Source organism: Gouania willdenowi, chromosome 16, assembly GCF_900634775.1.
Source record: "Gouania willdenowi chromosome 16, fGouWil2.1, whole genome shotgun sequence".
NCBI classification, from domain to species: Eukaryota; Metazoa; Chordata; class Actinopteri; order Blenniiformes; family Gobiesocidae; genus Gouania; species Gouania willdenowi.
In genome coordinates this window covers 9876852-9890742 of record NC_041059.1, presented here as the reverse complement: position 1 = coordinate 9890742, position 13891 = coordinate 9876852, and the positions used below count along the sequence as shown (strand labels likewise).

Sequence of the window (13891 nt, the reverse complement as noted above, 5' to 3'; positions counted from 1 at the left end):
AAGGTTCAGTCTGCTTATAAAAGTGACTTTTTGTCATATTTGCTAAAGCTGTCACTATGTAAGGACAGTTTCACATCAAACTAGTAGTTTGTGTGAAAAAAAACCGACTCATTGAGTCCCCCCTGCTGCTCCTGCAGCCTTTGGCAGATTGTCAGAATGCACCACTACAGAGCAAAAAGAACCAATCAAGAGCCAGGATTGTGTTTGATGGACTGTCTGACAGCTGTTGCTCACAGGCCCCGCCCCTTTCCCGGAGCTACAGCGCCTTCTTTTTAACAGTGTATGGTCTGGAGGAGTAGAAGATGGAATTGGTGACTTTTCTGCTTGAAAGGTAATTACTGCTGCTTGATTTACATTGTGTTTGATTTGTAATTGTTACACTAGAACTCTGTGGTGCATGTGTTCATATGTGCCCGCAGCAGCCTCCGTGTGGGCTTTTGTAAGTGACACGTGTTGCTGCTGCTGCTGAGGTGTGTGCACATTGAGAGAGAGAAGCGCTGTCGGACTAACGTTAGCTTGTTAGCTCCTCTGAGGGAGGGACTTCGGAAAGTTTGAAGGCAGGGCAAGAGAGCAGCGGGGAGGGAGGGATCTGAGAGTCACGGACTGCACCTTTAAGGGAAATCACCAACTCAGGATTACCAATTTTACCTAATTAATAACTAAATTTTTTTTTTTTTAATAAAATGACTAACTATTACCTCATCTATAACAGAAAAAGGTCAATAATAGCACCTTTAGGAATTAGTTGGATCCATCCTCACAGACAAAGATAAGGATTTTTCCTTCACCAGCAGTCTTTTATGGTTAGCTAGCTAATGTTAGCAGGTTTAAGAAAAACATTGCAGCCAATCAGTGCGGGTTTTATTAATAATAATAATACATCAAATTAGTATTGCCTTTTTTTGGACACTCAAAGACGCTAGTTTTCTTCCATTCCTAAACTCATTCAGCACCAATTGCAACAAACACGTCCATCTTCTCACACAGGTACATATCCCGTGTCCTCCTACAAACAGGCCCGATTATTTAACAGACTGCAGGAAGGATAATTGCTTAAACTAATCGATATTGCCTCATTAGGAAGCGGTTTGTGCTAAAAGGTCAGTCTCCCCGCTATCGCTGGCTTTTCACTGTATTCATTCAAAGGAAAACATTTTATTCCTCACTAGAGCAACAAAATTGGCCCATCCAGGAACTCCTCAGCTGTGAAGCATTAAAGTAAGACACTAAGAGACATCACTGTAATGCTCACAATGCAGAGATTTCCTGGAAAACCCAGCAGAGCTTTGCTAATGGGTTAGTTTAGTGGCCTTTTAGATTTCAGAATGCATTAACAAGGAATCAACATCACAGAAACACTAAGGCAGACAGAGGCAACTTGCGGCCCCCAAAACAAAATTGTAATTCGTGAAGTTGGAAGTCATATGAAGGTCAATGTAATACATGAAATGACAGCAAAATGCATAAAATAAGAAAAGTACACAAAATAACACAAAAAGACAAAGATGAAGAAAAAACACAACATTACAACAAGGACACTAAACAACTACACAAAATGACATCTTAAACAAAAAGATTTCCAAGACACACAAAATGCCAACAAAATGACACAAAAATACACAAAATAACACAAAAAATATAACAAAAGCACACATAATGACTCAAAACACACACAAAAAAAGCCACAAAATATTTCTATATATACAAGACAATAGACAAAATGAATTTAAAAACACACAAAATGCCTTAAAACTGAAAAAAAAAAAAAAACATCAAAAAAACCACACAAAGGAACTACAAAGACAAAACCCTTTGTTCTTTCCCATATTAATGCTCAGTCTGACGTCGATGTTGATAATGTGGCCCTCGGATCAGAGAATCATATTTTTGTGGCCCCCGCTGTGATAGAGATGCCCATCCCTGCATTAAGGACACAGCACAAAAACAAAACATAAAACGACAGCAAAAATCATAACATGTCAACAAAAGTACACAAAATAACAAAAAGATTAAAAAAAAAATACAAAAAAAGAATGATAAGAAAAAATAAAAATAAATTACAACAAAGACAGTGAACAACCACACAAAATGACTACAAAAACAGCATCACATACAAATGGACTTCCAAGACACACAAAATACCAACGGAATTACACAAAATGACAGAAAAATACATAAAATAATACAAAAAATAACAAAAACATGCATAACAACTCAAAACACACAAAAAAAAGCCAAGGATCTCATTTTGTGGCCCCCACTGTGATAGAGTTGCCCATTCCTGCATTAAGGACAAAGCACAAAAAAATAAATACACAAAACCTGCAATCAGGACTGCAAAGACGAGCTGTTAATCAAGATGGCATTTCTAGGATTACAGAAAAACATCCCAATCAATAAATCATCAAGTAATCAGGTGAGTATTCATCAGTCCACTGTATTGATCTGACCACAGTGCCCCATATTGACTCCTGTCCACCAAATAGTGTCAATATTGAGCATGAGAGCATCAAAGCTAGAGAGAGTGCAACGGAAGAACGTGATGGATCGGATCGATTACATAGCAGGAAAATGGCAACCACTCTGGTTATTGAGTTATTGGTTCAGAAATATCACAGATTGTAAAGGCAAATATAAGGTGCGTTTGTTCACCTACAGAAAAGGAAGGTATAGGCTGCCTCCTGTTGTCCAAGCTGCACTTTTGTACCTTTGTTGGATGCTGGGGACAATATTTCATCAGAGCATTTCAGTTCAAAGTCCAAAGGGTTGAATGCACTTCATCACGCTGATTTATTTTAACTATTCTCCAACAAAGAAAACAACAAAAATATCAGACAAAACAAGGAGGAAATGCTGTCAGTGCCCTTTTCAATGCTCGGTCAAAGCAATTGGAAAAAATACATAAATCTTACATTTCATCAAACTTCTCCATTAGTCTCTCATGCAGCCAGTTTTCCCTCCACCTTCTTTTTCATCTCACAAGTTATCCTTGAACCTCCCACTAAAAGTGTTTTTTTTTTTTTTTGCTACTTGGATGCAATCTAGATGTGAATGCTTATTATGTTACGCAACAACCTGCAGGAACACGGTAGTCAATGCGAGACAGATGGTACGACTCAGATATGGTGAAAAATCAACCCACAAGCTTTGGGTGAGCAATTTTTATTTATTGGTGCTTCAGATGCAGCCGCACACGTAATGTTCCAGAATCAATATTGTAACGCGGGCCTTTCAGGGCAGGAGGAACATTGTTTGCAGGGCAAATTAATTACATGTCTATATCTCACTGTATGGGTCATTCATTCATTCAGCCTTTAGCTTCTGTTAAGGGTTTCAGGATGAGTAATGATAGTAGCACATACAAAGCTTTTTTTCTTCTCATAACCCATGTGTTAGAAATAAATATCACATTTCTACTGCATGTACAAGGGTTCTATTTCATATGGGATATACGCCTCTGCGTCATATTCACAGAAGCCCTTTCTCATAAAGCCAACCTGATTGGCTGGTGAAATGTATTCATCCGTCGTAGGTTGTCCTGCCCCCTATAAGTAGGGTAGGCGGAGAATACGTTGGCATTCAAAAACCTCTTCTCATCAGGAAGCTTCTCACAGCGCTAGCTCAACTGTCCACATGTGGACTCTACCTCAGATTCCGTCGACGAACGCTGCAGCCTTGTCGGCCTCCACTAGCTTAGCGGCTAGCAGCCACGTGCTAGCGCTAGCCATCTTCTTCTTGCTGTGCCCAAGCACAGCGAGGAAGGATGGAGAGAAATGCCCCACACACCGGAGGAGCTGAGGCCTCGGGGCCTTGCCTCTGCAGGTGTGGGAAGAAGATTTCTGAGCTTGACACGCACCAGGTTCCTCGGGCTGGAACACGCCCAGTGGGCCCTGGACTCCCCCGGGTCCTGCGTCCACTGTGCGGCCTTCACCACTGTCACTGTCCCCTTTCGTTAAGTAGGGGACGGTGGTGTCTCCAATGCCACGCTGCCCCCCGGGGAGAGCACACGTCGCTCCCCTCGGGGTTGCCGGCATGGTCCCTCTGCTAGAGGGCGCCACCGTACCACGGTACGGGCCCTTCTCAGTGGACGGGCTGCAGCAGGCAGAAATCGTCTCTATCCTGGATTTATGTGCTCTCAACAGGTATCTCAGGAGATGGTGCGTTAGGATAATTGGTTCACGTCTGTCGACCTGAAGGATGCGTATTTCCATATTCCGATTTATCTTCCCCACAGAAAGTACCTACGGTTCGCTTTCCAGGGGATATGTGAGTACCGGGTCCTGCCCTTTGGCCTGTTTCTGGGCCCAAGGGTGTTTGTATGGTGCACGGAAGCAACGGTAGCCCCGCTGAGACAACAGGGCTTACATATCTGGACAACTGGTTGCTTTTGGCACAATCAGAGATGAAGGCCAGGGCGCACACGTGTATCCTGCTACATCACCTATAGCAGGGGTACGAAGGGTGTTGGTCACACCGGAGTGCGCCAGGTCTTTCCTGACGTGTGGGGTCCCGCTGGGCATCGTTACATCCAGGGTGGTTGTCACCACGAACGCCAGCCTGTCGGGCTGGGGTGTGATGCACGAGGGGCGATCGGTGAGGGGGCGTTGGAGCGCGGATCTCCAGCGGTCTTCCACCCTTACCCAGTGCACTTGGCACTATGGGCTTGGCCCCTGAGTGGTGCAATCTGTCGGCCGTGGGTCTCTCACAGCGTGTGATCTCCACGATACAGAGCTCTAGGGCTTCCTCTACCAGGTTGCTGTACGGCTGTAGGTGGTAGTTGTTTGAGGATTGGTGTTTCGGGGCGGGACACATCCCTTTTTAGTGCTCTGTGGGAGTGATCTTGTCATTTCTGCAGGAGAAAGTGTATCTGGCAGCTATTGCTGGCGATGCGAGGATGATATTGAAACACAACCCCGCCATCACGCCTCACCATGTGCCACTGGGTGGGCAGGGGTCTCATCTGCTGTGTCCTGTACGCGCTGTGCACGCGTATGTGGATATAACAGCGTGCTTCAGAGTGAGCGATCAGCTCTTGTCTCCGCCCCGTAAGAGGAAGCCTGTTACTAAGCAACACCTGTAACACTGGATGGTGGAAGCAATTGCTTTGGCTTATACGAGTCAGGTTCTGCAGCCGTCTGTTGTCTTGTGGGCACATTCCATTCGGGGTTCGGCCACTTCCTTTTTCAGGGGAGTGTCTGTAAAGGATATTTATGCAGCAGCGAGGTCCTCGCCCCTCACCTTTGTCCGGTTTTATCGTCTGGTTGTTACCTCTCCATGTGTGGAATAGGCGGTCCTCCTTTTCATTGGTATGTTGTCGCCCTGGGGGCTGGTGTATCGTGCGATAAGCTTGTCTGCAATACAGGAGCTACGATAATCCCATTGTAGACATCAGAAAAAACGTTATGAAATAGAACATTAGGATATTGAATGCCAATGTATTCAGTGTTCATAACCAGAGGCTATTACTGTAATTGAGTTTCTTTTATAGGTACTTGTACTCATTTTGAGTACATTTCTAAATCAGGAATTTTACTTGTGCTTAAATATGTTTTAAAAGAAGTCATTTGTTACATTTCTACACCCAACCATTGCTGAGTAAATTATTATTTTTTGTTTTAAAATTATCAATGGACATTGTGAAACTACAAAAAATGAAATGACCAGACAACAATCAAATGCATCACATCATAGCCGCCCAATCAGATTAAAGGTAATGCACGGTGCTAAAACAAATACAAAACTCTAAAACATCTGTTTTAGAGGTTATAAAGCTAAACTTTTGTTATTTTATTTTCGAAAATACTTGTACATTTTGACAAACCTTTTATTTTATACAAATGCCTTTTTGGAAAATAAACTAGGTTCCAGTTGTGCAAGATTTCATCTTTTCCTTTTTAAGTTTATACATGAGATGTTTACTGTGTGCAAAGGAACTGTGGTAAGATTTATTACCAAATATTAAAGGTGAGGGATGAAAGTAACATGTAAATTGTACTTTGAGCTTTGAGTACTACTTAATGTAGCCACTTTTTATTTCTACTTGAGTAGGATATAACAGTACTCTTTACACCTCTGTTCATAACTGATCTTAGAATCTTTAGAACCAAAGATAATTTTTTAGCAATTTTTCTGGGTCAAGTGGTTTTCCTTTTGGCTGGTGACCTATTTTTCTCGATTCGTGATCAATCGACCTTTCACATTTTTTTTTTTTTAAGTGACGTTCAAGTAATGCATTTGTATATCTGTGTGGTGCAAGAGCTATTGACAGCTGCTTTTTAGGCCAAGCATGGGCACCCACACCCCGTCACATGAGACCAGTACAAGCACGCGTTAACTCCCATTGTCACTTTATAAAAATCAAATGCTGAGGGAAAGGAAATTCAAATAAATGTACGGCAAAATGGGCTGCTCAGTTCAACAGAGATTTATCAAAGCTCGGCCTCAGCTAGAAGAATAAAAAGTTTAAATTATTCAGAGAAAAGTGTGAAAGTTCTTTATTACGTCTGCCAAGGAGCTACCACAATATTTTCATCAGCGTTTTTTTGTTTGCTAGCAGGATTATATCAAAAGTACTTCATAGATTTCGACATTTTACCCAAAAAAAGCCAGTTTCCAACCTTTGTTGGAGCTTGACCTCATTTTTGGATAACAAATACCTGGTGACCCCAAATATTTTTAGTAGCCACGATGTGACAGGTCAGATATTTTTATACTGCATTTTTTCCCCTTTTTATATCTATTTCCATCAAACTACATAACTCCTGGGTCGGGAGGAGGAGGGGTAACGGATAGACAGAGGAGCAGTAGCTGTCTGTAGCACCAACCTTGTTTATTTATTATTTATTTCTGTACATTCTGGTTTCTTCTTTTAGTCTATATATTCTGCATTCATATATTTCAACCCTGTATGCTGCTTTTCTTTCTGTATTGCTACTGGAATTGTAATTTCCCTGACGGAGCCTTCCCATGGGATCAATAAAGTCCATTTTTTCTTATTTTCTTTATACTGCCTTTTATTTGAACTCGATTGATATTTGAGAAAGTCAAAGTATTTAAGGATTGTGTTTTAATTTGAAAAGGATTAATTAAAACAATTAAAAAATATATTTAATCAGTAATTAACACATTCCTGGCAATGCTTTAAGCCATTGAGGATCAATACACTGAATCTGGATCAGTTTCAGAAATCAAAAAAATCATTGCCAAAATATAAAAAATTCACATCTTGGTTCGTTATTGACCAATCTTTATGTAATTTGACTGAGTTATGTCAGGTTGAGTTTCAAATCAAAGAGTTTTATTGGATCAGATCTACATTACACATTTCATCACAATGTTTTGAAAAAAAACTATAAAGTTAGTAGATTAAATTATGGGCGGGGCTCCTGTAGCAGTTAAGACACGTTCAGTCTATACTATACAATCTCCAACTTACAATCTATGCTATGCTAACTAGCTACTCATTACTCAATATACCTCTTAATTCACTCTCCTGTCAATCCAACCTTCTCACCACAGATCATAGAGCCCACAGGTGCTAGTTTGTTTTTTTAAAGGGGCGGGGCTAACAGTTCTCATTTGTGACGCAAGATGGTCCCATAACATCACATGATCTTGTTCTCAGCCAATAGCACAATTTAATTGTAATAGCCTGTTTCAACCCATAGAGGGCAGTCACTGACATTTTACAACTAAATATGCCAAATTGAAATACTTTGATTAAATGTTGAGAGTTGGACCAGGATCAATCAACAGCACTTCTTCATACTCAAATACATTTGTATTCAAAAGAAAAAAAAAGTGGTTTTTGGGGTTTAGTTACTCGTTAAAGAGGAAATGTGGCACACGGCGGAGGTGTGCACTCTGAGTGCTCGTTTTTTTTATCGTTTCCCCATAGACCAAAAACTGGGTTTGAAAATCAATTATATTAACTGCACAATAATGTTTGGAAAAGATGAAAAATCCTACATGTTGACATTTCATTATTTCTCTCTAGCAGACTGTACTATCATCTCTCTTACCTTTGTAATACCTCTCATTTTCTTTTCTCTCAGTCTCCTGGCATTGGAGCCGATTGTTCCTGATTTGTGGTTTGCAATTAAACCATACTCTGATATTTTTCTCTCTATCTTGTTCCGTTTTCCTCTTCCTGTCCACTAACCCTAACCAGTCTGCCACTTCTATGCCTGGTAAAAAGGAGTTTTTCTTCATCATCGGTGCAGATGCTTGCTCATGTTGATTTGTTTGATTCATTTAAATTAAAAACATCACTTTGTTTACTATATTTTGTGATGAGTGCCTTGGGATGACTTGTTGTATTTGGCGCTATATAAATAAAGTTAAATTAATTTGAATCCCATCAAAAAGTTATATTCAGACACACACACACCTGCAAAACAATATTATGCATCATACTTTGATTTTATTCCTAGTATAAGAGACATACAATTGTATTGTGTGAGACCAAATTCATAGTAAGGTAGGAGGCAAAGCTTGGAAATCAAACAGTGAAAAACTTAATACTGAATCAATGAGACCCCACCCTGAAAAAAGTGTATTTACACCAACTGAAATACTGATGGAGAATCGAGAGGTTTGCCCAACTTCTCTCTTATACAATTTGTACATGAAAAAAAAAAAAAAAAAAGACCCAAACGCTGTAGCTGCCACAATTCCTCTGAGGAAACATCACTGCCCCAACACAAAATCACTTTGGATGTTTTGTATTTGTTTTCTGAAAGGTTATTTAATGCTTTGCTGCACACTAATATCAAATTCAACCCCCCCCCCCCCCTTACAACAAACACTGTTTGCCTCTTTTTCCTTCATTTTCAAGGGTTGCATTATTATGAGAGGTAAACTTTACACTGGATCTAATGAGCTCTGGGAAATTTGGATCAATAAACACTGCTTTCAGAAACAGTAAATAGCACAGTGCTGTTTTCATAGAATTAATCACGCCTCCAGTCAACCAAGGCAAAAGTGACTTTCCTGAAAAGTGCAAAAAGTAAAGAGGGTGGATTTCCAACGTTACTTTGCGACAAGAGAATACAACTATTTCGGAGGCAGATTCCCATTATGTAATTGGCAGGATGGCTGTTTAATAGCCGGTTTAGCTCCAATGGAGACAACGTTTGAACTCATTGAACTTCTTTATATTTTAAAGTAGCTGGCTGTAGACATGCATATCTCAAAAACTACAAATGTAATCACAGTAGTAGCACCGCCTCTTTTTTTCTTAACACAAAATCTAGATATTTTGATGCACAAAATTACCACCCCCCCCCCCTAAAAAGAAAAGACAAAATGCTTTTTCACATTTCAAATTAAGCAAAATATAAAGTACCCCATCTTCAGTGACCAGTTTAACGTCACTTCTGCATTGGCCACAGTGATAACTAAAGAGGAATTGTGAACTGCACTTTAAGAAACGCAAGAAATTCTACAAGGAAAAGAAGGATTGAAAAGCGACGTGATACAAAGTCGGTCACAAGTAAATGGTCACAGTCAACATTCTTGCTAGGCTCGACACGCAATACAACACAATGTGCATTCTCGCACATGTGAAGAGAAAATTAAAAACAGGTTCCCCCCCCAAAAAAATGTAACATCAGTCCTCAAGTAAACAGATCTAAGACATTGAACTAAAGTTATTCTAGACAAATAATAAGGATTCACTTTATCTGAACAAATAAACCTCGACAATGACAATGATAGTTGCCATCCGAATGTGTTGCAATTACCCCGACCTCAATATAACACACTAATTATTAAATAAGGCACACATTTACACATACATTAAATTTGGCTAGTAAGTATTTATTTACATCCATTGGCCACAGAGATACTAAATACTATAACTGCACTTTCTTTTTGTTCATTATGACCATTGCCCAATAATGTCATGTTTGTTCAGCTTTCTTTTGGTTTAAACATTTTGAGATATTCATTTTAGCAGATGTTTGACACTTCATTTGTGGATCATCAATGAAAACCTTCTCAAGTAATGTTTGTCACAAGGTTTCGGTCAATGGGAAAATAAACAAAACACACACACAAAGAAAAGAAAGGCAGTACTGTTGCTTTCTAATTATTTCATTTTCCCTGTCAACACAACTAATTTGGCTGCGTCTTTCAACTAGAAATTCATTGTGTTGGTGAAGTGCATGAGTTGGTTTGTGGAGGAATTATTTTGATATGCCACCAAAACTGATGACAGTAAGGCAAAGACAAATCTACTTTTAGGGGAATTTGCTTACTTTTCACCACATTTACACATACTGCATATGTATATGTATACATATACGGTGTGAATATAAACACACACATATATACACACACATGCATAATATAAACACATTCGAGGGTGGGGACTGGATACCAACACTACGTCTGAAAGTATGAAGCAAAAGCATGAACCGAAGCATCGCAGGAGCCTCCGACTTTAAAATGTTCAAGATGACCAACGTGTCGAGTTTTTCCAACGTTGTTCAAAAACTGAGTTGCATTGTAAATCCACATTGAGGACATTGGCAGCCTAGTAGAAGATGAATTTACATCACCCCCAGTCAGTGGTACTATATTACGCAAGAAGCTGAGCAATACCAATATGGTACAAAGATAATCATTGGACAAAAAGAAGCGGGAAAAACAAGTTTGGTTCAGGCTTTAGTCCACAGTGACACTGGCTGCCGCACAATTGCTTGTGTTCTCTGGTGAGGACTTGCAACCTCTAAAATACAACTTTTCTTCAAAGGGAAGTTCTTTAAAAATAACGTAATGAGGGGGAAGCTCCCTCTAGAGTTTGGAAGTGTATCCGTCAGTAGTTGTATTTCCCCTGTTCGTTCACAGGTGACGTGGCAGGTATGAACAGAGGCTTTGGAGGAACATCAGGTTTGAGGGAGGAGACCCTGCGTACGATTGCCCCCCTGTGTGGGACCTCCTGCTGTTCTCCATTATAGCTGTGCTGACGTGCTAGGTACCCATTAGGGATGAGGGGATAGTGAACTTCGCAGGAGCTTCCTGTTGAGTTCATCCGCGCTAACAGCGGAGGCTGCTGGTGGTTCCCGTTGTTTCGTTGGCTGAAGCTGTGTTGGCGAGGCATCATTCCTCCTCCGCATCCTCCGTTGCTTCCGGGAGGCATTTTGGTGGCTGCAGCAATGAGAGAATGCCTCTGTGAAGAATGCCTCCTCTCCAAGGTGGACTGATGGTGCGTGGGAATGTCTGGGGGGACATCCATGCGACGGGTGAGGCTGTCCCGAGGTAAAGTGGATGAGCTGTAATACGGAGCTGATTCCGTCTCCGGTATCTGAGGCTGGATGTGGTTGGTGAAGGCGAGGTGGCAACCTCCTCCACTGGCCATCAGACCAGACGGACTCATTAGTTGAGTGTTTTTGCTGCTGTTGCTGCTGCTGGCCTCGTGGATGTGTTTCAGGAGCTCATCCAGTGACGTTACCTCCATGATCTTCTGAGGGTATCCAGAGTACGGCTGCTGAGGCAACACACGCTCTACATTATGAATTTTCCGATCATCTTGATGGAGGTTACCAGATGTTGGCTGTCCATTGGCAAGGCCATGGGAGTAGGGATAGGCCTGCTGGTGAAGCAGGGCTGAACTGGGCCTTGAACCAATATTTTGCGACTTTGGATCTTTAGCATTGTTGCAGTTCTGATTCTTTTCCCATTGGTTTTTGAAGGCTTTCATGCTCTTGATGGGCAACTCTGGGGTTGAGTCTGGTGTAGGCAGACCAGACAACTCTGAGGAATGGTGATGGTGGTGATGGTGGGGGTGGACAAGGTCTCCCATCGACATTGCGTGGTGACCAATTCTTCTTTGTCCATGGTGGTCTTTGCTGCTGGTGAAGAAGGAGTTGTAGATCTTTGGGGATGACACTTCAAGCTTGTCATCCTTGCTCTGACTGTCCAGGAGGCCATTGAGCTTGGCCAGGCTGCGAAGTGACAGGGCGTGTGGGATTGGAGCTTCGGGATCTTTGGAAAGCTTCTTGGTCTTGTGGCTCGTGTGGTTACAGTAGCACGAGACCAGAAATCCAGAGAGGAAGGCGCCAAGGACAAAGGCCACCAAAACACAGGCGATCAGGAGGGTGTAGTGGACACTGTGGTTGGTCTTGTCCAGGTCCGGAGGTCGCCTCACTCCTTCAAAACAGAGAAAGATTGAAAAAGAATATTTCATTAGCAGCTTTTCAGACTCAGTGAAATGAAAAAAAAAAAAAGCTACACAGAGCTAATGTAGGTCAAGCAGCAGCTGGGACAGACAGGTTGTGTTAACAGAGGCTTCACTATATGAGAGACTCACTGCATAGGTGAGGTCTTTGAACTAAACTCCTGGCTTCCTTCTCTTTCACCGTGAACAGATGAGCTCAATATAACTTTTACTTTTAGATCTTGTGTGTTCCCTCAGACTGCCAGAAGCCAGACGCTTTCCTGTCAGAGAAAACTGAAAGTCTGAGATAAGTTGAAGCTTTAAATATTGATGGAAGCAAAGAAGAGGGCAAAATTCTCTTTCCAATGTGCTGATAAGGAGTGAGCGCACCTGGTGTGGTTGAACGAGCCAAAGTAACAGGTTTGTCTAAATGTGCACAACTGCCAAATGCAGTTAAAGGAATGTTGTCATAATGATTTAAAATAAAGCCCATGAAACAGCTGCTCTAACAACAGTGCATTAAAAACTCTAGAGTGCTCGTCTACCATGTAAACGCTCAAAGGTTTGGTGACCTTAGCACTGTTTGCCTCCAAGCGTGAAAGGCAGCAGTGAAAAAAAGGAAATCTGCCACCAAATGTAATCAGTGCTCATTTGCAAGAGGCTGCAGCCATCTGTGGTGTCAGACCCTCGTCTCTGCCCTTAACCACGGTTTTAGGAGCAAAACAGAGGCAGGTGTTCCCAAAAAAAAGCTGAACTAAATTGCAAGTGAAAGCTTGATGAATGGAAATGAAAAACAATCGCATCTAAATTGGCATGATGAGAGTATAGGAGACGGGGAAGAGGAGGATTGGCAGAGGAGTGCATTTGCATCACAATTGATCACAATGGTACTTTTAGATTAAATGCTCTATGATGAATAGTTTTTGTTCTGATTCAGTAACATTTAGAAATTCACTGTAATTCATCTTTGGTTGCAGCTGCCAATAAGAATAAAATCCATCAGGGTTGGTCTGGTGTGTTTAATTTCACACTGTAGTGGTATTGCATGCAAAGATGGATGTGAGAATAAGCGCTTCATTTAAAGACTGACATTTCCTTCTAAACACATTAAATAGGCCAGAAATGTATTCCTTAAAACATGTACAAAGTCAATCAACCATTTATAATTTAATTGTGGAGCTTGGCTATACAAACTGTGTTTCAAATTTCAGGATTAAATGGGCGGGTCAGAAATCATAGCCACGTTACGTAACGGAGCCATCATTAGCATAAACCAGACAGGGCTGCTGAAGCACACCAAACTTCCGCGGCCTCCAGCGGGTGCAATTCGGCCCGTAGATAAAACCGAAATAAAACGCTTTCGCTGGTGCCACATTTTCAATGAAATTTACTCGTTTTTCTACTTGGGAGGGATGCATATATTCAGACTTGGGCAGAGAAGACCCTTCCGCTGACACCACATTTGGGCAGATCCGAGCATTTTTGGATTTTTCTTAAGTTTTTTGGTCTTTCACACTGCTCTCGCTCATAGGGTTAGGGTTAATACACGGAGGCGGCGCCCTTCCCGTGTGTGGGCGTGGTTCGAGCGCCTCTAACTGACACACCCCCAACATTTAAGAGCAGAGAGAAGTACTTGTTTTTCCCATGATTTTGAGACCTAATTTTATATACTTAGCGATTTTTTTCATCTTTCAAATTTGGCTCAGTGGTCAATGACATGTTTCTGTGGTG

General features: G+C 41.4%; 1 protein-coding gene across 5 annotated transcripts in view; it reads right to left on the bottom strand.

Annotated features, from left to right (window-relative positions):
* Window positions 1–9911: 9911 nt before the first annotated feature.
* The window catches only part of sema6cb (semaphorin 6Cb), a 177159-nt gene continuing 173179 nt past the window's right edge, over window positions 9912–13891 (bottom strand). For all 5 annotated transcript variants that reach the window (XM_028469966.1, XM_028469970.1, XM_028469967.1 and 2 more), the window contains one exon: window positions 9912–12153. In XM_028469966.1, the coding sequence (XP_028325767.1) occupies window positions 10820–12153 (1334 nt within the window). In that variant the 3' untranslated portion in view covers window positions 9912–10819. The remainder of the gene's footprint in view (window positions 12154–13891) is intronic.